Source organism: Phycodurus eques, chromosome 1 (genome assembly GCF_024500275.1).
Source record: "Phycodurus eques isolate BA_2022a chromosome 1, UOR_Pequ_1.1, whole genome shotgun sequence".
Classification (NCBI taxonomy): Eukaryota; Metazoa; Chordata; class Actinopteri; order Syngnathiformes; family Syngnathidae; genus Phycodurus; species Phycodurus eques.
This window is the reverse complement of record NC_084525.1, coordinates 22,921,045-22,945,753: the sequence shown is the minus strand read 5'-3', so window position 1 is coordinate 22,945,753 and position 24,709 is coordinate 22,921,045. Positions and strand designations below refer to the sequence as shown.

Here is a 24,709-nt window from a genome sequence, read left to right as displayed (position 1 = left end):
GCTTCCTGGTTGATTATGCAGTGTAGGAATATTACCTCCTGCTCATGGTTGTCCTCTTTTTAGCAGCCCAATGTTTTTTCCAGTCAGATTTGGCAATCCATCTGTCCATCCATTCTCAACACCGCTTATCCAGTTCAGGGTCGCGGGGCGCTGGAGCCTATCCCAGCTGACTTCGGACGAAAGGCAAACTACAGTCTGAACTGGTCGCCAGTCAGTCGCAGGGCACATATAGACACGGACAACCATTCGCACTCACATTACAACAGTCACTGTTAGGCGAGTGCAGCACTACACCATCAGTGACTGATTTGGCGATCCATCTGTGGTAATGTTGGCAAGCGTACTCCAAGGTACAGGTACCTTGTGCCCCTTGATGACAGCCGACACGCTGTCATAAAAATCCTCTCTTTGTGTTTTTCCCTTCAGGAATTCCATGGCCAAAAACGCCTCCGTTATCTCTAAATTGTCATTAATCGCTCTGATAAAAAATAAAAGGCGAGCGGTATTCTTTGTCGTTACTTTCGTCCAGTACCAAGGAATCAAATGTAAATAACTGCTTTTTTTTGTTTAGCTTGTTAGCTAAGTCTTCATTAATTAGCTCAACACGGCGAGTCACTCTCCTGTGTGATAAGCTGATGTTTTCAAATTTGTTCTTGCTCTCAGGACACAAGATACTTGCTGTCTCTACCATGCATTCTTTCAGAAACTCTCCTTGGGAAAGAGGCTTGCAGGTCTTTGCTAGTTTGAATGCCAGCAAAAAACTAGCCTCGGTGACTGAATCTTGGATGCCAAGAAAGCTCACCAGCGTCTCTACTAAGAGCCAGAGCCCCAACCCCCATCATGTGCTCGTTCTACGGAGGGACCATAGAGAGCATCCTGACCAACTACATCACTGTGTGGTACGGGGCCTGCACCGCATCCTGCCGCAAGACTCTCCATCGCATAGTGAGGGCAGCTGAGAAGATCATCGTAAGCCCCCTTCCCTTCCTGCAAGACATTTACAGCACCCGCCTCACCCGCAAAGCCCTCCGCCTAGCAGGAGTGCCCAACCACCCGTCACACAGCCTCTTCAGTCTGGTGCCATCAGGCAGGAGACAGCGGAGTCTGCGGGCCAGGACTAGCTGACTTTTATTCAACAGGCTGTCAGGAATCTGAACTATCTGAACTCTCTGCCCGCTCTGCCCCCTCTACCTCTTCTGTCCGCCGCCCACCTGAACTCTAACCTCTGACGCCCTGCAAACATGTAGATGCACACACACTCACGCACATACAATACACGCGCACACACGCACACATTCACACCAGACTCCGTGTCTGGTGTGAATGTGTGCGTGTGATAGCAGCATTGGGGTTTTGTCTTCTAATTTATAAATGTCTTATTTTCCTTGGTTCTCTGACATTGACTATGTTGCACACGTCACCGGACCTTTGATATTTGCACATTAAATTAATTATTTTTTATTTATTTTTTAAATATAATATAAAAGCTAAATAAACTATACCATAGTTTATTTAGCTTTTATATTGAGGTTATTCTTTTGTATCGCCGCGGGCCCTTGAGTACCGTAATTTCAATCCTCTGTATGTGTTACGCATATTGAAGAATTTACAATAAAAAGTACCTTGTACCTTGTCAGATAAATGTTTTTTGCTGAGCCTGCAAGCTTGATTTTAACCGCTGAGCCGTAGCCATCAGCCATCGTAGCCTGCGTTGATTAGTTGTTAGCACAATCAGCATGGTTCATCGAAAAGTGATGGCTGATGTTATCCATCCATCCATCTATCCATTTTCTGAGCCGCTTCTCCTCACTAGGGTCGCGGGCGTGCTGGAGCCTATCCCAGCTATCATCGGGCAGGAGGCGGGGTACACCCTGAACTGGTTGCCAGCCAATCGCAGGGCACATACAAACAAACAACCATTCGCACTCACAGTCACACCTACGGGCAATTTAGAGTCACCAATTAATGCATGTTTTGGGATGTGGGAGGAAACCGGAGTTCCCGGAGAAAACCCACGCAGGCACGGGGAGAACATGCAAACTCCACACAGGCGGGGCCGGGGTTTGAACCCGGGTCCTCAGAACTGTGAGGCTGACGCTCTAACCAGTCGGCCACCGTGCCGCCTGGCTGACGTTATTTTCCTCTAAAACCGCAATGGTTTCTTTACAAATTAGACATAGAGCCTTTGACCGCATTTCATTGAAAAGTATTTACTAGTCCAGTCGATATTAAACGCTCGGCTCTCACTCTCGACTTTTCTCTTATTTGGCCCACTCATGGTTGAAGAAGGGTTCAGAGCGGTAGCAGAGTAAAAACAGAACAGTCAAAGTCATTTTATCACTGTACCTACTGCGCTACCTGGTGAAACCACTGGCTATTACAGGACAAGGTCAAATGAATGTCATAATTTTTATATTATTTGGGCGATTCTGTACCGATCTTTGGCGGGCCGGATTGAAATGATCAACGGGCCGGATGTGGCCTGCGGGTCGTAGTTTTTCCACCCCTGGACTAGTTGATATAACCTTCATTTCCTCAGCCTCGGGGTGCTACCTGTGGTGTCCTGGAGATTGTTGGGTGTAAAATTCATTTATTTGGGAGTGAAAAGGTTTCCACAGAGCCTTTAAGGCAGGGGTGTCCAATGTCCAGTCTATGGGCCATCCGTGTACCGCCGTCCATTTTTGTGTGGGCCGCGGCATGTACTAAAAATCATATTTGAGACGGCTCGCATCCCTAATATTCCCGTACTTAATATATTGCCATATGCAAGCGTGGCTCTTTGTTTTCCTCGTCTCTCACCTCCAAGCAGACTGAATGAGAGGCTCACTCTGCACATGGGTCTCACCACCTGGGCGCGTTTGTTTAAAGGAGAATGAACGGATTAACCCTCTTGTCAGTCATCCAGTCTCTTTGTCTCTGTATGCAAGAGTCAGACAGCGCAGCAAGTGAGCCTCATAAGGACCAACACAAGGTAATGTACAGTGCTGTGAAAAAGTATTTGCTCCCTTCTCAAATTCTTAGATTTTTGCATAGTTTCCCCACTTTAATGTTTAAGATCATCAAGCCAATGTCAGACAAATATAACCCAAGTGAACTTAAAATGCTGTTTTTAAATGGTGATTTCATTTGTTAAGGGGGGAGAAAATGTTCAAGGTTACCTGGCCCTGTGGGGAAAAGTAATGGCCTGCTAAACCTAATAATTGGTTGGGCCATCCTCGGCAGCAACAACTGAAATCAAGCGTTTTATATAACTGGCAATGAGTCTTATCTCTGTGGAGATATTTTGGCCCATTCTTCCTTGCAGAATTGTTTAAATTCAGCAAAAATGGAAGGTTTTCAAGCTTGAACGGCGTTTTTAGGGTCATGCCACTGCATTTCAATCAGATTCAAGTCGGACTTTGACTTGGCCACCCCAAAACCTTCATTTAGTTTTTTTCTTTAAGCCATTGAGAAGTTGACTTGCTTGTGTGTTTTGGATTGTTATCCTGCTGCAGAACCCAAATGTGCTTCAGCTTGAGGTCCCAAATTGACGGCTGAACATTCTCCTTCAGGATTTTCTGTTAAAGAACAGAATTAATTGGTCCATCAATCACAGCAAGTTGTCCAGGTCCCGAAGGAGAAAAGCAGCCCAAGACCAGCACCACTATGTTTGACTGTTGGTGTAATGGTCTTTTTCTGAAATGGTGTGCTACACTTATGCCAGATGTAACGAGACACACGCCTTCCACAAAGCTCAACTTTTATCTCGTCAGTCCGTATATTCTCCGAAAAGTCTTGGGAATCATTCAGATTTATTTTTTATTTTTTGCAAAAGTAAGACGGGTCTTTATGTTCTTTTTGATCAGCAGTGGTTTTTGCCTTGGAACTCTGCCATAGATGCCATTTTTGCCCAGTCTCTTCCTTATTGTTGTGTCATGAACACTGACCTAAACTGAGGCAAGAGAGTCCTGCGGTTCTTTAGATGTCCTGAGTTCCTTTTTGGCATCCTGGATGAGTCATTCCTGTTCTCTTGGGGTAATCTTTGTAGACCGGCCATTCCTGGGAAGGGTCAGCACTGTTCCATGTTTTCTGCATGTGAGGATAATGGCTCTCCCTGTGGTTCGCTGGAATCCTAAGCTTTAGAAATGGCTTTTGTAACCCTTTCCAGACTGATAGATGTCAGTTACTTTATTTCTTGACTGTTCTGGAATTTGTTTGGATGGTGTCATTTTGTTGCAGGTTTAACCAAAAATTGGGATTAGCTACAATTAATTCATGATTAAACAAGGGGGGTAATTACTTTTTCACACAGGGCCAGGTAACTGAATATTTGTTTCCCTTAATAAATGAAATCAGCATTTAAAACACCATGGGTTGTATTTATATTTGTCTGATATTTACGTTTCTTTGAGTTTCTCAAACAAAGTGGGGAAACTATAAAAAAAATATATAAGAATTTGAGAAGCGGGCAAATACTTTTTTCATGGCATTGTATCTATGCAAGATCATCCTTTGTCGTGAAATGTCACAAGGGTGGAAAACCAGATAAGCACTTGACTTGTATGATAGTTGTGCAAATATTGTTTATAAAATTAGTATTACTGTGGCGGCACGTTGGACGACTGGTTAGAGCGTCTGCCTCACAGTTCTGAGGAACTGGGTTCAATCCCCGGCCCCGCCTGTGTGGAGTTTGCATGTTCTCCCCATGCCTGCGTGGGTTTTCTCTAGGCACTCCGGTTTTCTCCCACATCCCAAAAACATGCATGGTAGGTTAATTGAAGACTCTAAATTGCCCGTAGGTGTGAATGTGAGTGCGAATGGTTGTTTGTTTGTGTGTGCCCTGCGATTGGCTGGCAACCAGTTCAGGGTGTACCCCGCCTCCTGCCTGATGATAGCTGGGATAGGCTCCAGCACGCCCGCGACCCTAGTGAGGAGAAGCGGCTCAGAAAATGGATGGATGGATGGATGGATGGATAGTATTACTGTCTATTAAAGACCCTATAAAGTGAAATCATATATTTTTTTGTCTAAATACATTATACATTTGAACACGATTGATGAAAACGTACAGACTGAGCATTTTTCACATAACACAGGCAATAGTGAAAGGTTGCCTGCCCTCCTTAGACAGCACCATCTTTGTTGTTTCAAACATCTGCGACACACTTGCCCGTGACTTTCTTTGAGTCAAACAGGGACAACACACTTTCCTTATCTGGCAGTTTCTGCTGTACAAATACCATGGGTGACAAGAAGCAATCAACCAATGTACATATTTGAGCTTTTGAAAGGCTTTATGAGCCATTGTTTTAATGGCAGGCCGCATGCGATTCTTTTCAGGGTGGAAGTGGGAACCCATCCTTGTCCTCCATAACTCCTTGCAATATACTGTTTACTGATTTTCAAACAGCCAGAAGAGTTTTCAGAAAAATATCATTAAAGATACAGTATCCAAACCTGGAAGTACATTGTCACGAATGAAGGTCTTGCATTCCCCTCAAAAAAAGAACGTAAAACTTTCATTCAGAAAGCAAAGGTTTTGTGGGATCTTGCATTTTTTCCCCCCCATGACCGTTCCACTTTAGTGGCTCTGCAGGTTTCTATAAATGTGCTCTAAAATCTTGTTTGATTACATAATGCAATCCACTTCCACCCTAAACATTTCAGCATAGCAAGAGATTCTTATAGAAATTTAATCATTGGGAGAAGAATTGAGTCCTCCGTACTGGTTACACATACATTGTGCTTTAGAATGCACAACTCAGAAATGCTTCTCCCACACTGGACTATTTCCAGGTATTGCAGAATTTAGTATGACTGTCAGGCCTTAATTAGAGGTACTGAACTGGTATTTACTCCTGCAGGGCGTTTGTGTGTGTGTGCATGGTGTCAATGTAGCAGAACCGTTCAGCCTAAAGTCCAAGTTCTGTTCTTTTAAAAACCCAAATCACAGGAAGAATTAGCTGAATGATGGCAAGTCCTAATGGGAGAAATGGCATGATGTGGTTAGCAATGAGAGTGATCCCACTAAAGTAATCTGGACATGAGCAGGGGATCACCAAAGCAGCTAAAAGCAACAAATATACAGTACACAAGTCACATAATGACAGACCTTATCTGTCAGTGTGAATGCCAGCGGATAGTTGTCTGTCTCAATGTGCGCTGTGATTGATTGACGACCAATCCAGGGTGTTGTCTGCCCTCAGTGCAGTAGTTAAGTCCAGCTTTTATTTTGTCCAGAATGCGGCAGCTTGTATTTTAACTTGGTCATCGAGGTATGACCACATTGACCCTTGGCCTCTCTTCACTGGCTCCCTGTTCAGGTTAGAGCAGATTTTAAGGTGCTGTTGCTAACCTATAAAATTGTAAACAGTTTATATTTGACTGAACTAGTGGATATTTATGTTCCTACATGGCCTCTGCGCTTGAAGGGGAGCAGCCGTCTAATTGTCCCTAAGGTCAGAAGAAGCCGTTCAGTGAATGAGCCAATTGTCTTCCCCTTGACATCAGGCATGCCTGCTCGATCGAGAATTTTAAGGCAAAATGAAAGACTCACTTGTTCACTGTTGGTGGTTTCCTATTTGAAGTGAGTGTTGTGTTTTTATCAGTCTTTTTTTGTGTTTTTATTGATGAAACAGTTTGTACTTTGCTTTATTTATCAATCTGTTTCTACTTTGTTGTTACTTTCACTCATCTCTATTTGAATGTGCAATTGTTTTTACTCATCTGTACAATGATTGGAAGTGCTCAATAAATGTATTATTATTACCAATATTATGCAATTTTGTGATCAAATCTCGAAATAGTCTAACTCATCTTACTCCTCTGAGCTGCTAAAATTTGGTTGAGTTGAGAGAGTGCATTAATGGATAGCTCCTCAAGGTCCAAAGCTCCAAAACCTTTGTGTTCCAGCAGATCTTTGGTAAGTTGCTCCTTCTTACGGTTTTATATTGGTTAGGATCTGTATTATGGTGGCTTCTGCTCATTCTGTTTATCATCACTGTCACTCTATCAAGAATCCTTCAACAGCACTACACTGTTGAGCCCATTTGATTTCTTGGTCTATCATCAGTTTTTGGTGTTCAACCATCCATCCATCCATTGTCAACACTGCTTCTCCTGGTTAGGGTCGCGGGGCGCTGGAGCCTATCCCAGCTGACTTTGGGCGAAAAGCGGACTACACCCTGAACTGGTCGCCAGTCAGTCACAGGGTACTTATAGACACGGACAACCATTCGCGCTCAGATTCACACAGTCACTGAGTGGGAACTGAACCCACGCTGCCCACACCAAAGTCAGGCGAGTGTACCACGACACCATCAGTGACTTTGGTGTTCGACCATTGTTTCTGAAAATAACATGTGAAAAATCCTTTAACAACAAATAAATTGAAGACACCGGGACTATTTTCGTCAACGAGTAGCCTTCAGTATATGCATTGTGTAAGTGCTGCTATTACTCTTCTATTTTTCACTGGGCACACTCAATACAGGAAGTCCTCGATTTACGAACGAGTTCCATTCCTACGCTGGCGACGTAATATATGACGTGTATATGACTTTAAGACTGAATGTATATTTGTAACTTTAAATCGCAATCTTCACATTTCTGTGGAAATTCTGTCTAACTCTCTTGGACTTGACTCACCTCAAGTGGAGGAGAGGGATGCGGCGACTGCGCTGCAGTGCAAGCATAACGTCAGAGCTGGAGATATTTTATCAGTTGTGCAAGAGTGAGGAGCGTAGCGACCGGATGCGAGGGAGAGTGGCTTTTCAATGTAAATGGCTCTGTAACTAAGGGGAATGCTAATGGACTCCCTACACGTAGCACTTCCGCTTTACCCATTGAAATGAATGGAAATGCCCTTGATCCTTTCCAGGCCCCCATAACACAGCAGCAACAACAACAACAAAACATGTTTTTTGTTAATCAGAAAAAAAAACTATAATCCATCCATTCTCAGTTCCGCTTATCCTCACTTGGGTCGCGGGTGTGCTGGAGCCTATCCCAGCTGACTTTGGGCGAGAGGTGGGGTAGGCCTACACCCTAAACTGGTTGACAGCCAATCGCAGGGCACATATAGACAAACAATAATTCACACCTATGGACAATTTAGAGTCTTCAATCAACCTACCATGAATGTTTCTGTAATGTGGGAGGGAACAGGCATACCCTGAGAAAACACATGCAGCCATGAGAAAAACTTCACACAAGAAGGGCAGAGCCTGCATCTGCACTCACAACCTCTGGATTGTGAGGCGGATGTACGAACCACCATAATATACTGTATAAAAACATATACTGTTGTAATGACATCATTAATTAAAAACAGTTTTTGTCACACATTCTCTTTCAATTCAATGCACATTTTACTGCTCATTCTGGTGTGTGTGTGTGTGTGCGTGTCTTGGCCACCTTGGGGCAGTATTAATATATATATATATATATATATATATATATATATATATATATATATATATATATATATATATATATATATATATATATATATATATATATATATATATATATATATATATATATATATATATATATATATATATATATATATATATATATATATATATATATATATATATATATATATATATATATATATATATATATATATATATATATATATATATATATATATATATATATATATATATATATATATATATATATATATATATAAGGAAAATCCACACAGACATGGGAGAACATGAAAAGTCCACACAGAAAAGCCGGAGCCCGGATTTGAACCTAGGACCTCTGAACTTTGAGGCAGATGTGCTAACCAATTGTGAACCACCCATCCATCCATTTTCAACACCGCTTGTCCTGGTTAGGGTCGCGGGGCGCTGGAGCCTATCCCAGCAGACTACACCCTGAACTGGTCGCCAGTCATTCGCAGGGCACATATAGACACGGACAACCATTCGCACTCACATTCACACCGTCACTGAGTGGGAACTGAACCCACGCTGCCTGCACCAAAGTCAGGCGAGTGTACCGCTACACCATCAGTGACTTCAATTGTGCACCATTCTGTTTCAATAAAATAAAAAATATTGAAATTGGATGACTTGGACTTATGCTGTTTTGCCAATACTGTAAAGTCGACAAAGACAAAGTATTTGAATGCATCACAGGCCTTGATAACGAACCAAAAGTCACCGTTAAATGACCTCGACCAACGGGGAGCCTTTATTTTGTAGAAAACTAACCGGAAATGGTGACCCTTTCTACGGCTGCCTGACAGCTTCCTGCGAACACGCACAGTTCCTTGGCCAATATGGCGGCGACTTGACGAAGGCAGCAGGATGAAGAGGGTGAGGGCTTGAAAAAGCAAAGAGGTCCGTCACAGGCTGCGGGCCCATCCGCCGACACCAAGCCAAGACCATGTTGGAAGAGGACAGCCGCCGCAGCGTAGCGCGACCGTGGTGTCGGTGAACGTGTGGATAGGATAAGAGGCGTTCGCGAGGCCACGCAAGAGGAGAGGAGGCGCGGAGGAGCGGAGCAGCGCAGCGGGCTAGGACAGCGGCTTCCACCGGTCAGCCATGGAAGATGCGGCCCGGGCTTGCCAGCGTCTAATTTGCCACCCGGCCCAGGCTCACACGGATGGGAATTAGCGGCGAAGGCCCAGGCAAGCCGGGACGAGCCACCAGCCGACACCTGAAGGCGGAGGAACGCGAAGCGGACCCCACGTCAATGACTGTTGCGGTAGAGGAACCGCCACGGTGGAGTCGGCCGGTTCCCAAAATATGACCAGGGGTGCTGGGACGTGTTGGCAGCAAGATGACGACGACGGCTTTCAAATCTGGCTAGAACCCCCCCGCGAGAACCAAAAGCCATTCACCGACTCCGAGAGGGCGCAGAGATGGCGACTGTCCTTGGCATCCCTCTTGTTTCTCACCATCCTCCTCTCTGATCACCTGTGGTTCTGCGCCGAGGCCAAAGTGGCCAAGACCCGGGACAAGTTCGGATCGTCTCGTGTCCTCTCCCCCCAGACTCATTCAGCACACAGCAGCCTCAGAGAAACCCCCCACGCTATTTTTGTAGGAAACTCGAGCAAACAGTTGTTGCGGCTGGAAACTTGCCACGCGGACAGTTTGTCCAACACCTGCTTGACTTTGGCCGACGCCGACCATTTGTGCAGGGGCCTCTCGGCTAAAGAGGGCACGCCGACGGCTGTAAATATGAGCGATTTGTACCTCTCCTTTTGTAACTCCTACTCGCTGCTGGATTTGTTCGACGGCTCGACGAGTCCGGACAATTTGAACTGCAGCTTGGACGTGCTCGGCGACGGCGACACGACCCGATGCACCCTGTGCGTGCAGGCGTACCAGCGCTACGACCAGCACGCCCAGGAGAAATACGACGACTTTGAGCTTCTCACTCAGAAATACGAGCCGGGCACGTATTCGGTACGGACGTGCATGGAGCAGTGCAAGGTAGGCGAGGGGATCTCGGGCGGGGGGGGGGGGGGGGGTGTCTTTGGAGGTGGCTTTGTACTTTTTGGCTGATGGCAAGGGTGATGCGGTGGCCATCTGTTGATTTGGACGCCAGCTTTGTGGTCCTCCTCATCCTCCTGTCGCCATGGAGACGGGTGACAGATTCAAGGAGATGGACCAGCCTCATGTTCATTCATGTAGCTGCCTGGCAGCCCCATGCTAATGTGCACATGGAAGCCCTACTACAGGATGCCTCTCATCCTTGCATATTCGTTCTTTCTATTTTGGCAACTGAAAAATTATCCAATCCATCCATTTTCTATACTGCTTATACTCACGCGGGTCATGGGTGAGCTGGAGCCTATCCCAGCTGACTTTGGGTAATAGGAGGGGTTCACCCGACTGGTCGCCAGCCAATTGAAGGACACAGTGGTGCCTTGAGATAATGGTGAGCTGACTTCGGAGTTTATGAGATTCAGGCCGTCATTTGCTTTGACTTGCAAGCGCAAACTTGTGATATGAGCGTTTTATGGTGGGGGCAAACTCAACTCACTTCACAATCAGCGTCAGTTTGGCAGATAGTGAACAATTATTAAAAAGAAAAAGATGCTTTGTTTTTAATACCACTCCCAGTTGAAGGTAACGGTTAAACCAAGCAAATCAAAAAGCATTACACATTTTGTATTCAAAATAATATATATATATATATATATATATATATATATATATATATATATATTAAACCATGTAAGCAACATATATTTGAATACAACTGTTGGAGCAACACATGCAGAAAGACTATCAAAACACTTGCGGGCATATATTGCTGGCATCAGCTGGAAACCTCAACAATACCAAAACTTTACAGGGAACAAAAAAAACGGCATGTTTGCTGAGCCATTAACAATGTATCAATAAAGAAGTCATTTTTATTTTCATTTTTTTTTTTTTTTTTTTTTTTTTTGTATATTGGTCAATAATTTAAAAAATAACATACTCAGATGGGGAGTGAGTACTATCAATTTGTAAAAAAAAAAAAAAAAATGACATTGACCAAATATGGACATAGGAGGTTTTGGCACAATGCCAGCAGTATCTTTTTATTCTCTGCGAAAAACACCTTATGTGGTTGCACCTTACTGAAGCACTCAGAGTGGTGGTGACTCTTCTTTCTTTATGTCTATATTACTGTATTATACCGGGTGGCCAAGTCAGACACACCAAAAGGAGCCACACAGTGAATTGAAATGAAGCATTAAAGGTCCTGTATTTTGGCTATTTCGACCTCCTTTGAGTGACTCTCTAAAATTGACTTAGTATAAAAGTGTCAATTTCATAAAAATAAACCAAACAAAAAAAAACACCTTAGTCTTGTCATACAAGTGTCCAGAAAAGGCCCCTCTGACAGCTACTTCTGTTTGACCTAGCTTTGTATCCGCTTTGTCCGTATTTGTCGAAGACCGCCCCCTTTCCTCCGATTGGTTGCCTGCATGTAGAAAAGCCACTTGTGAGAGCACATGTGTTTATGTTGACAGTGCTGGCTCAGGAGCGGAAAGGGGAGGCGGAGATTTTCACAAGTGACGTAGATAAGCTTGAGAATTTTGAATGACCTGATTCCAGGCCTCTTGGTAGAAAAACATCTGGAGCTCGAGAATGCGTGGATGAGTTTAATTAATATTTCACATGTTTACTGAGGCACCATAGAGACAATATTAGATCCCAAATACTAGAATAAGTTTGTTTGGCTTAAAATCATGATGCACAAACTGTTTATTACTTTACATTCTGTTTAATGATGCTAGTACTGTATGTTTTTTATACAATACAATTTCATAGGGTGTTATTTTCACTCTTAAAAACACATTACAAAATTTATTTGGGGCAGGGGTGGAGACAGGAAAAGATTAATGGCATCTCCTATCATTTCAATGGGGAACGATGATTTGCGATATGAGTGTTTTGAGTTACGAGCATGGTCATGGAATTAATCAAACCCGTATCTCAAGGAACCACTCTACTGTATAGTAAAACAATCATTCACATACACATTCACACAGAAGAGTTTGACAATTTAGAGCATTGATTCTCAAATATTGTCGCCCTGGCACCCACATTTTCCTGTTGTTGGCAAGTCGTGACCCACTTTCATAGAAGTTAAGAAAAACTGACTTTTTATGTTTAAAAACAGCCTCTGAAAACCTGATATTTTGAAAAACAGAAACATCACAAAAGCAAATGAGTTTGCTGTACCACCAAAGGCATATTGCTTGCCATGACATCCAAAGGCTGAGCCGCACTGTGTTTGTTTACAGAGTACATTAGTGGCTAGAGTGCAAGGATGTAACATTTCTTGTCACTTTCCTACTGTGTTCCTCCCTTGTGGACTGTACTTGAAAAATGTACTGTACTGGATGAAAAAGTTTAAACAGGTAATGGTGAGTCACTTTTTACTTTTTGGGATTTTCCATTGAAAATTGTAAGAACAATGATACACAGCTGACCTCTTTCCCTTTTTTTTAACAATGACTTCGACCCTGAAGTTGCTTTGTTAAAATGATCAATGGCGTTGTCTGTCGCCAGGTGTCCACCGCGCTGTGTGCCACTCCACATGGAGAATGAGTCGTTGAAGTCAAGTGGTGGTTTGGCTGCCTAATGTGGCGGAAGGCACTTGTTTGCTCATCGTGGCCAGACACACTAAAAAGACGCTTGGCCGGCTTGATTTGAGCACAAGGCATGGTTTCGAGTATGCAGGAGGTGGTCCAACTTAAAACTACTGCGCACTCACGGTGTCCAGAATAGGGGTACAGTCTGTACTGAACTGTACCCCTTACGTGACTGCTTACTTTTTTACTCCCTATCTACCCCAGATAGTGGAAATGTTGATCCTTATAGGTATGTTCCCAAACTGTAAATAACAGTATGTTTTCAGATACCACCGGTGAAAAAAAAAAAAACATGGTACCCCAGTCATGTTTTTTTTTTTACGGAGCGAGTGAAGAGCTCAACTGAGAGGAACTGTCCGTGTTACTGAATGGCGCTGCCAGACTCCATTCACAGAAGCCCCAGCCAATCCCAGATGGCCTCCATTCACCCAAACAAGCAAACACTTTCAGGGAGGCTGCACATACATGTCAAAAATCCCACAAAGCCATCTGCTTGCCTCTAAAAACGAATTTGGATGCCAACAGAACATGCTTTGTGAACTGTCACTTAGAATAATGAGGCTGTATCCCATCATTCTGTCAGTGTTTGCATACTCTTTCTTGAGACATCTGCTGATAGGCCATGTCATCATCTCATCTTGTATTCATGTTGATTATTTGTTCAACCCCTTTCGCTATACAAGAAGACAATGCATGTTTTCCTTTAATGCTTGCTGATTTTAACAATATCCCAAATCATTTAGTGTACCAAAGGTTTGTTTGTCCTGAGCTCCTCCTAGAAGTCTTTCTTCAAGGCCACAAAAATGAGTGCAGATGTTTAAGTAGAGATGTAATGATATGAAAATTTCATACACGTTTGTGGTGGCCAAAACAATCATTAGAGATTTCCCCTTTAAGTTATTTATAATTTTCTATAGTAATAGTGATGGCACGGTGAGGACTGGTTAGCATATCTGCCTCACAGTTCTGAAGACCCGGGTTCAAATCCGGCCTCGCCTGTGTGGAGTTTGCATGTTCTCCCCGTGCCTGTGTGGGTTTTCTTTGGTTACTCTGGTTTCCTCCCACAGCCCAAAAACATGTGTGGTAAGTTGATTGAAGACTCTAAATTTCCCCGAGGTGTAAATGTGAGTGCGAATGGTTGTTTGTTTGTGTGTGCCCTGCGATTGGCTGGCGACCAGTTCAGGGTGTGCCCCGCCTCTCTCCCAAAGATAGCTGTGATGGGCTCCAGCACGCCTGCGACCCTCGTGAGGATAAGTGGTACAGAAAATGGATGGATGGATATACAGTATAATAGTTTAAACCAGGGCTCACCAACATGGTTTTCACTGGCGGCAGGTAGCCCCCAAGGACCATGAGTACCCTGTGAGCCTGCTGTACAGCATACTAGTGAAATACATAAATTTTTGTTGTTGCTATTGTAACATAAATAGCGGCACTTACCAGTAAGTTGCATCTTACTATTTTTTGCTATTTTAAGTCACACTTGCATTGTTGCAAATTTGATATTAACAATATAAGAAAAAGTATAGCTCAAAGCAGAAGTGGGACCAAGTCATTGCTTTGCAAGTCAAGTCTCAAGTCTTTACCCTTAAGTCCTGAGTAAGGTCCCAAATTGAGACAAGCAAGTCCCGAGTCAAGTCAAGTCCTACACTTTGAATTTCAAGTCCTTTCTCGTCATTTCAACAACAAAGTAATAATATCATGTAGAGTAGTGAAGGCTAGACTAGTCCAAAAAACACACAAGGAATTTGTCTCCGGTAGTTGGAGCCTCTCTAGTACGACAACAGACAGTCAATTGACAGAGAACACTTTTGAGACATAAGGACATTGACAAAAAAAAAAAAAAACAGTCACTCAGCAGTAAAGGGTTGCTAGTTATCTGGTAATGCCGGTACATTATTTTTTTTTTTGACAATTGTGCAAAAAGATGCAGAGTCATCTAGCACTAATGCGTGTGATGTGCAGAGCTGTGGCAACTATAGAGGAATAAAGTGGATGAGCCACACAATTAAGTTATGGGAAAGAGTAGTGGAGGCTAGACTCAGGACAGAAATGACTATTTGCGAGCAACAATATGGTTTCATGTCTAGAAAGAGTGCCAGAGATGCATTATTTGCCTTGAGGATGTTGATGGAAAAGTACAGAGAAGGACAGAAGGAGCTACATTGTGTCCTTGTAGATCTAGAGAAAGCCTATGACAGAGTACCCAGAGAGGAACTGTGATACTGCATGTGGAAGTCTGGAGTGGCAGAGAAGTATGTTAGAATAATACAAGACATGTGCGAGGGCAGCAGAACAGCGGTGAGGTGTGCTGTAGGTGTGACATAGGAATTTAAGGTGGAGGTGGGACTGCATCAGGGATCAGCCCTGAGCCCCTTCCTGTTTGCAGTGGTGATGAATAGGCTGCCAGATGAGGTTAGACTGGAATCCCCGTGGACCATGATGTTTGCAGATGACATTGTGATCTGCAGTGAAAGCAGGGACCAGGTGGAGGAACAGTGAGAAAGATGGAGGCATGCACTGGAAAGCAGAGGAATGAAGATTAGCCGAAGTAAAACAGAATATATGTGCATGAATGAGAGTAGTGGTGGGGGAAGAGTGAGGCTACAGGAAGAAGCGATAGCAAGGGTGGAGGACTTTAAATACTTGGGGTCAACCGTCCAGAGCAATGGTGAGTGTGGTCAGGAAGTGAAGAAACGGGTCCAAGCAGGTTGGAACGGGTGGAGGAAGGTGTCAAGTGTGTTATGTGACAGAAGAGTCTCTGCTAGGATGAAGGGCAAAGTTTATAAAACAGTAGTGAGGCCAGCCATGATGTATGGATTAGAGACAGTGGCACTGAAGAGACAACAGGAAGCAGAGCTGGAGGCGGCGGAAATGAAGATGTTGAGGTTCGCTCTCGGAGTGACCAGTTAGGATAAAATTAGAAATGAGCTCATCAGAGGGTCAGCCAAGGTTCGATTTTTTGGAGACAAAGTTAGAGAGAGCAGACTTCAATGGTTTGGACACGTCCAGAGAAGAATTAGTTAGTATATTGATAGAAGGATGATGAGGATGGAGCTGCCAGGCAAGAGAGCTCGAGGAAGACCAAAGAGAAGGTGGATGGATGTCGTGAGGGAAGACATGAGGGCAGTTGGTGTTCGAGAGGAGGATGCAGGACATGGGCTTACATGGAAAAGGATGGCGCGCTGTGGCGACCCCTAATGGGACAAGCCGAAAAGAAAAGAAGAAGTATCAAACTGGTAGCCCTTCGTATTAATCATTACCGAAGAAGCTCTCAGTTTCAAAAAGTTCAGTGACCCCTGTCATAAACCATAAACTATGATCTCAAGTCACTTTTCATAGTTTTTCGAACACTTAACAAACATCTTCAAACATTGGTGTACCCTTAAAAATACAGTGCAGTAAATAGTTTACAGCTGGGCAATCGATTGCAACTGCGACTAACGTTACGGTTCTCCTGGAATCATTCAAATTAAAAAGTTTCGGTTCCCAGTTTCGATGCCTAGTCCGCTGGCTCCGAAGAAGAAGTGGCAAAAACCAACGAAGAAGCGGCAAAAAACAACGAAGAAGAACACGCACGAAGGTCTGCTTGTGCCCAACGGCGGTGGCGGCAAACAAAAGTGTGTCTGAACTTTGTTAAAATGAATGACCATTCGCCTCAGTGCAATACTTGGAATAAGATCGTATTGTGCAAAGGAGGCTTTCATGATGTATAGCATCCGACGCGCTCCAAGCCTCAGCCTACACCGAGTGGAGCTTCAGTGAAGTCGATTCTCAGTCAATTGGGTGAGTGAAACAATAAAATACATCTATGCTAACATTGAGACAACTAACAAGGTAAACGGTTGGTTGCACTTTTGCACTGATGCTTTTTAGCGTTTATTTTAGTCTTCAAAACAACGTAAGAGCCGATGACAGAAATAAAAGCTTAACATTGAGCTAAAACTTCACCGTAGCAATTTTACATCACAATGAATTGGGACAAAATTCACATAAACGTCTCACATTATCACATACACCAACCTTGTGCCTCAACGGTGGGTAAGGAAAGGAATCAACATTTTATTGCATTTGGTTCCGTCAATTAAAAAAAACAAATAAATTATCACCGGTGCCATGTGAAGTTACTTTTCGTGCCAAAATGCTGAGTTCTGGTGCGTACCCTTCAAAATAAAAGGCGACAATCTTAAAACAGGAAGTCAAGTTAAAACCTGCACATATAAACCAATTGATGTGATAAAACAGTCCCAAATAACGACTTTAACAATGCTGTATTTAACGTTTAGATGAAACATTAATTAATAAATATTAAGTCAATTGTACAATGGCCGGGAAGTGCAAAACAATATAACAAATTGTGAAACACATTTCAGAAAACAAATGAACAAAAGCCAAAACACTTTTACATTTCAGAAAACAAATTAACAAAAGTCAAAACACTTACATTTCAGAAAACAAATGAACAAAAACCGAAACACTTTTACAGTTCAGAAAACACTAACAAAAGCAGAAACACTTTTACAAAAGATGAAACAAATTACAATTGAGACAACCTTGAAGGGAACATCCAACATCATTAGGAATCCAGCGCATTTTCCTCGAAGGACACACGCTGCTCCAATATTACTGGCTCCAGGAAATGTGCCGCTACACTATGATTGGCTGCTGTATCCCGGTAGAATACGCTCTACTGCTTCCAGACGGTAAAATAAATATGTGACTTATTAAGTGTGGTATCGTTAATATAAATGCCATTAACCCTAAAGCCTCTCGAACACTGCAACGTGGTCGAACCCTACTGGACCGAATCATCGCATAAAAATAAGAGTTGGCAATGCACCCCCGCACATTGAGCTATTGATTACATGGATGCCCTGAACAGCGAGGCTGTATAGGCGTTTGATGTATATACAATATGTTGTACTTGATCACATTTCTTTAACCATAAAAAGATAGATTAAGAGTTAAGAAAGAAGCAGGTTGTTAAAGAGAGAGGATGCTGGCGACAATTAAAGGCAAAGTGTGGATATTTGAAAGAAAGCTGCCGGCTCCATTAATTTTTGAACGTACTGAGCAAGGTAGATCCCTTGCATACATTCTGGTCACAAGATATGCTTTTTCATCGACAGGCACATTATACATTATGAATATAGATTAGTATTGATGTAAAACAGCATTTTATGATTTACATACTATTCATATGGTTTGAGCCGAGGCAACGCGGCGACATGGCTCGCAAACGCGGAAATGTATTTTCACCGTAGGGGAAAGCTTCTGTGCATTTTGATTGAACGTAAACTGGGACGTTAAAACGGCGTGCAACGGAGATTATAATTTTGAATCGCGTCAAAACCAGTGGCCAATCGATCGGCCGCTCAAGGCAACAGTTGCCAAACCACGCACACTGCGACATAGTTCAGTCGGATTCGACGGCGGTGCTCGGTGTGCGCCAGCCTTAACTACCATAATCCTAACTTTAGCTCATCCTAAACTGCTTTAACCCCAACCCTAGTCCTAATCCTAACCATTATAAAATTATTTGTTTTTTTTAATTATATTTGGGATGGACATCTCATTGCATCTACATAGCCTGCCCTTCCCGCGATGCGGGAGCCAGTCACGTTGAAGCGGGGCGGTCTTGCCGAGATTTCTAAGAATGTATGTAAAATGGGACGTTCCCTTTCCCTTTCCTAATTTGTTTCGTCTTTTGTAAAAGTGTTTCTTTTTTCAGCTTGTGCGATTAAGTTTCATCTTGTCGCACTTGCGCTAGTCCATGTTGTAATGGTTAAAAGTCACATTTTTCCCACCGCAATCTACTACTCCTGCACGCTCAGAGAGAGAGAGAGAGAGAGAGAGAGAGAGACGGAGAGAGACAGAGAAAGAGAGAGAGAGACAGAGAGAGAGCGCAAACACCATTTCTTATCATTGTTTTGAAATAAATTTGAGTTAAAAGCGACCCGCTGTAATATGATTGGCTGCCTTCTGCAACATAATTGACTGCTTCTTTCTGTTAGGGACAAGCGCTATTTTTAATTGTTGTTTGTTCCGTGTGCCCTGCGATTGGCTGTCGACCAGTTCAGGGTGTACCCCGCCTCTCGCCCGAAGATAGCTGGGATAGGCTCCAGCACACCCGCGACCCTAGTGAGGATAAGCGGTAAAGGAAATGCATGGATGGATGGATGGAAAGATTAAAATGATAATTGCTGCTACATTTGTCACGGGAATAAACCCAATAGCTATTTCCCTGAGTGACGCCACTTGTGATCATCTCAAAATTACGAGGACATGTACCGCTAACTCCAAAGATTCGTCTCTCGATTTCATTTCACTTGTTATTACAAACACAGTCATGTGCAAAGGTTTTAATAACTTTATGAAGCTAGCAAATCTCTGTCTGTCTATCTATCTATCTATCTATCTATCTATCTATCTATCTATCTATCTATCTATCTATCTATCTATCTATCTATCTATCTATCTATCTATCTATCTATCTATCTATCTATCAATCAATCAATCAATCATGTAACCCTAGTCACAACCCTAGCACAGACATACAAAGTTAAAAAGCCCAGGCTAATTTAAAGAGGATTGCATCGGAAAACAAACTTATTAAAGTGCAATAATTTCAGTAGTAATGGTTTATCCACGTTATGTTTGAGACTATGATTTTAAGTAGGTATATTGGTTTGTTTTGCTCGTAAATACATTGGAAAATAGTGCGAATAATGATAAACGATACTTTTACATGGTGGTGGTACTGAAATAATTTTTAAATGTATGTCAATCATATGGTCATGGTAATGCTCAAAATTAAGTGGTTTTCTTAGGGGAAGAGGGTTAGGAGCCCTCACAATAAGAGCTGGCTGCTGGCCCCTCTAGTCGAACAAATGATCAAATATAAGTAAAGCCTTTGTTTGTTTTTTCCAAACTAATTGACGGGTTTTGTCTGCCACTGCTTGTTGCAAACTTCTTGTTCACAGTAAAATATTTTGCAAATCATATCTCGAGCCACTGTCAATCTTCATTCAAAACTATGGTATGCCATGGTCATGCTGTACCTCCTCAAAAAATGGTCCGACCAAATCATGTGCTGGTGCATCGGTTGCACCAGTGCTATTTCTGCAAAAGTTAGTGTTGAGCCCTGATGCACACAATGTCCAGAACCTGTATGTACAGTGGGAGGAAAAAGTATGTTAACCCTTAAGAATTTCTTAAATTTCTGCATAAATTGGTCATAAAATGTAGTCAGATCTTCATCCAAAGCACACAAGAATAAACAACCAGTCTTCTTGAACTATTACCACACAAACAAAAATGCATTTTGAATATTTGAAAACTATCTATAGCCCCCCAGTTAAGTCCTGGTCACAGTTTTTTTTTTAGTCGCAAAACACTGTAAAAGACACACAGCGCAATTTGGCTGGCATGTTTATTTTTTGCCCTCCAAAATTCTTCTTTTTAGTTTAAAATGGCTTATTTTAACGAGGATGGTCTGTTTTGCGCTGTTGTGAATCTATGCTGGCTGGCAACAGCCAGCTAGTTTTTTGTTTTGTGTTTTTCCCCCCAGAGCTCTCAGTGCTATGGGGCACATAAGGCCGCAATTGTGGTTTCTTTAATCCGTAGTTTTTTATGGAGGCAGAGGATTGGCCTAATGCCCAAGCCCAGCACCTGGTATTCCTAAGTGGTCTCCCATCCAAATACATATATATATATATAATATATATATATATATATATATATATATATATATATATATATATATATATATATATATATATATATATATATTATTTTATATATATATATATATATATATATATATATATATATATATATATAAAATGTGTCTATAGTTTTTTAAATGAAATTGACGCTTTTATACTATTTCCATGTTAGAGATTCACTATATGAGGTCTAAATAGCCAAAATATGGGACCTTTAAATCATGTCAAAGACTAGTTTTGACCTACGTAATGCATAAAACAGTCGAAAAAAAATATTCTGATGTAAGGAGACCTAAAGAAATACTAATAAATATTTTTCAGTTCAAATAAATTTTGGTTGATGAACAGACATACATGTGAACATAAGTCCATCCATCCATCCATTTTCTGAGCCGCTTCTCCTCACTGGGGTCGCAGGCGTGCTGGAGCCTATCCCAGCTGTCATCGGGCAGGAGGCGGGGTACACCCTGAACTGGTTGCCAGCCAATCGCAGGGCACATACAAACAAACAAACAACCATTCGCACTCACAGTCACACCTACGGGCAATTTTAGAGTCTCCAATTAATACATGTTTTTGGGATGTGGGAGGAAACCGGAGTGCCCGGAGAAAACCCACACAGGCACGGGGAGAACATGCAAACTCCACACAGGCGGGACCGGGGATTGAACCCGGGTCCTCAGAACTGTGAGGCTGACGCTCTAACCAGTCGGCTACCGTACAGCCTGAAAATAAGTCAATAAAATTCAATCGAAGAGGTTTATCTTCCATTAGATTAATACATACACAAACAGACTATACAGTTGAGGAAATCATTATTTGATCCCTCACTGACAAAGACACGAACGGTCTATAATTTTAATTTTCGGTGTATTTTAACAGGGAGAGACAATATCAAGATGAAAATCTAAAAAAGAAATCGCATATAGCAAAATATTCAAATTATTTTGCAATTCACAGAGATCGCACTACTCGTCACTTTAAACCGCATTCACTCCTTGAAGTCTCAGCGCCCTTTGCACAATGGTCATTGCACCGGACTATTGCAATATTAGTCGTTCGAACTGCTCTAAGTGCTAGAGGACTCTGCATCTTTTTGCACAATTGTTTTTTGTCAATGTCTTTATGTCCCCAAAGTGTTCTGTAAATTGACTGTTTGTTGTACTAGAGCGGCTCCAACTACCGGAGACAAATTCCTTGTGTGTTTTGGACATACTTGGCAAATAAAGATGATTCTGATTCTGATTCTGATTCTGATAAATAAGTATTTAACCCCCTATCAAAACATTACTTGGTACTTGGTGGAGAACCCCTTGTTGGCCAGTACAGAGGTCAGACGTTTCTTGTAGTTGAGCGCTCGGTTTACACACATTTTAGGAGGAATTTCGCGCCACTCCTCTTTGCAAATCCTGTCCAAATCCTTGAGGTTTCGAGGCATTCGGTTGGGCATCGTCTGAATTTGAGCGAGTCCGATCCCGATTCCGGTTCCACATTTCGATGCCGTTTCTTTAAGGGGGCTGTGTCAAAAACGTTTGCATGGTAGGAGCTGGGAACCAAATTTATTTTAATTTGAACGATTCCCGGAGAACCTGAATGTTAGTCCCAGTCCCAATTGGTTCTCGATGTCCAACCCTAGTCATCGTTATGCTGGAAGCCCAATCCACGACGCATTTTAAGTTTTCTGTCTGCAAGAAGGAGGATGTCACCCAGGATTTCGCGGTACAAGGCTCCATCCATAATTCCCTCGATGCTGTGAAATTGAGCTGTCCCCTTTGCAGAGAAACACCCCCAAAGCATAATGCTTTCACCTCCATGCTTGACGGTGGGGATGGTGTTCTTGGGGTCATAGTCTGAATTCCTCTTCCTCCAAACACGGCGACTCAGATTGATTCCAAACTGCTCGATATTTGTCTCAACTGACCACATCACCTTCTCCCAATCATTCTCTGAATATTTCAAGTGTTCATTGGCAAACTTCGGATCGGCCTGTATATGTGCCTTCTTGAGCAGGGGGACCTTACAGGCACTGCAGGATTTTAATCCATTACAGCGTAGTAATGGATTAAATGTTTTTCTTGGTGACTGTGGTCCCAGTTGCCTTGAGATCATTAACAAGCTCCTCCCATGTACTGTAGTTCTTGGCTGATGCCTGATCTTGATCAGTGATACCCCACGAGGTGAAATCTTGCAAGGAGCCCCAGACCGAGGGACATTGACAGTCATTTTGTTTATTCCATTTTCTAATTATTGTGCCGACTGTTGTCTCCTTATCACCCAGCCTCTTGCCAATAGTCTTATAGCCCATTTCAGCCTTGTGCAGGTCTACAATCTTGTCCCAGATGTCGTAAGAAAGTTATTTGGTCTTGCCCATGATAGAGAGTTTGGTGGCTGATTGATTGATAACAAGGTAACAAGTTGAGATAGGTGTCTTTCATAGAGCTAAAGAGTTTAGATTAGGAGTACTTTCTGAATGTGAGAGGACTAGCTTGTGGGAGCCAGAATTCTTTGTCATTGGTAGGGATCAAATGCTTATGTCACTCAATGAAATGCAAATACATTTTTTATCTTTTTAAATGTGATTTTCTGGATTTTCTTTTAGATATTCTGTATCTCACTGTTAACACAAACCTACCATTGACACTCTAGACTGCTCATGTCTTCGTCAGTGGGTGAACTTAAAAAATCAGTGAGAGATCAAATCATTATTTCCTCCACTGTAGTAGTGCCATTTATAACAAGTGCAACTATGCAAATTAAGGCTGCACGATATTGGAAAAAAAATGACATTGAGATTTAAAAAAAAAAAAACAACCTGCGATATGTATTGCGATGTGAAATAATACAGGATCAATGTGGGGAAAGTTCATTTTCTATGCAAACTACTTCAAACTGCAGTTCATCTTTCCAAAAATGAACTAGTTCAGTTCATAGTTAAAAATTTTGAACCAAGTTCACCGGTCCAAAAACGAAGTAGTTCATAGTTCTTATTTTGTTTGTTTCGGTATGTTGCTGACAGGCTATGACCCTGAAAATACTTGCATTTCATTTCCCCATTGTTGCCACCCATTCAGTCCACACTAGTAGCCAGCTGCAGCTTTCGCCCTACAATCTCAAAAAGCATGAGGAAAAACTGAATTGTGTTTTTTAAAATGAGGAATCAAAAGAAAAACAGGACTTTTGTCTTTAATGTGCAAGCAAAACTACGCAACACAGTATGACAGTAATAATGGCGAAAGGGCATTGATAACTTTTCATTCCTCATTCCTTATCTACCGTATATAACAAAACAAACTAAATTCCATATTATCACAGTGTGATCGTACAGTGTTTTAACTAAAGCGTTCTGATACAAATAATAATTTTCCTAGTAATCAATTTTTACAATTATTTACTGTATTACAAAAGAAACATTTACGCAGTGTCCCTGAACGCACCCTGAGCGAAATAGGAATTGCAGCTGGTGTACAATCTTTTTTTAATCTTTTGAGCATGTCCGTACAGGCCCCTCAGCTGGTCAAGTTTTAATATTACATTTGATTCACTGTATATTACAGTACACCAACATCGTAGCAGGCCTTGCGATGTGACTATTGTGCACACGTACATTGCGATGGACGATGCTCAAACGAAATATCGTGCAGCCCTAATGTGAGCATAAATAAGTTGCCAGACAAAGTAACGTCCATTTTTCAGAGGGCCTTGTTTTCACACATTCAGCAAACACGCCCACACTGACTGGATGCTGGATTAACCAGAGACCATTTTGAAACTTCAATTTTATTTATTTGGTGATATATATATATATTTTTAATGATTCAAATTTGGCTGGGTTGACTCTCGACTCTTCACTATGGCGTCAAATTTAGAAGACTTTTTTTCACTT

General features: G+C 42.3%; 1 protein-coding gene across 2 annotated transcripts in view; it reads left to right on the top strand.

The window, feature by feature from the left end:
• The first annotated feature begins 9,282 nt into the window (after positions 1-9,282).
• LOC133406038 (NALCN channel auxiliary factor 1-like) overlaps positions 9,283-24,709 on the top strand; it is a 33,081-nt gene continuing 17,654 nt past the window's right edge. For both annotated transcript variants that reach the window (XR_009769015.1, XM_061683256.1), the window contains exon 1: positions 9,283-10,436. Coding sequence is in view for 1 of the 2 variants with exons in the window: in XM_061683256.1 (XP_061539240.1) it covers positions 9,747-10,436 (690 nt within the window). In the remaining variant the exon portion in view is untranslated. The remainder of the gene's footprint in view (positions 10,437-24,709) is intronic.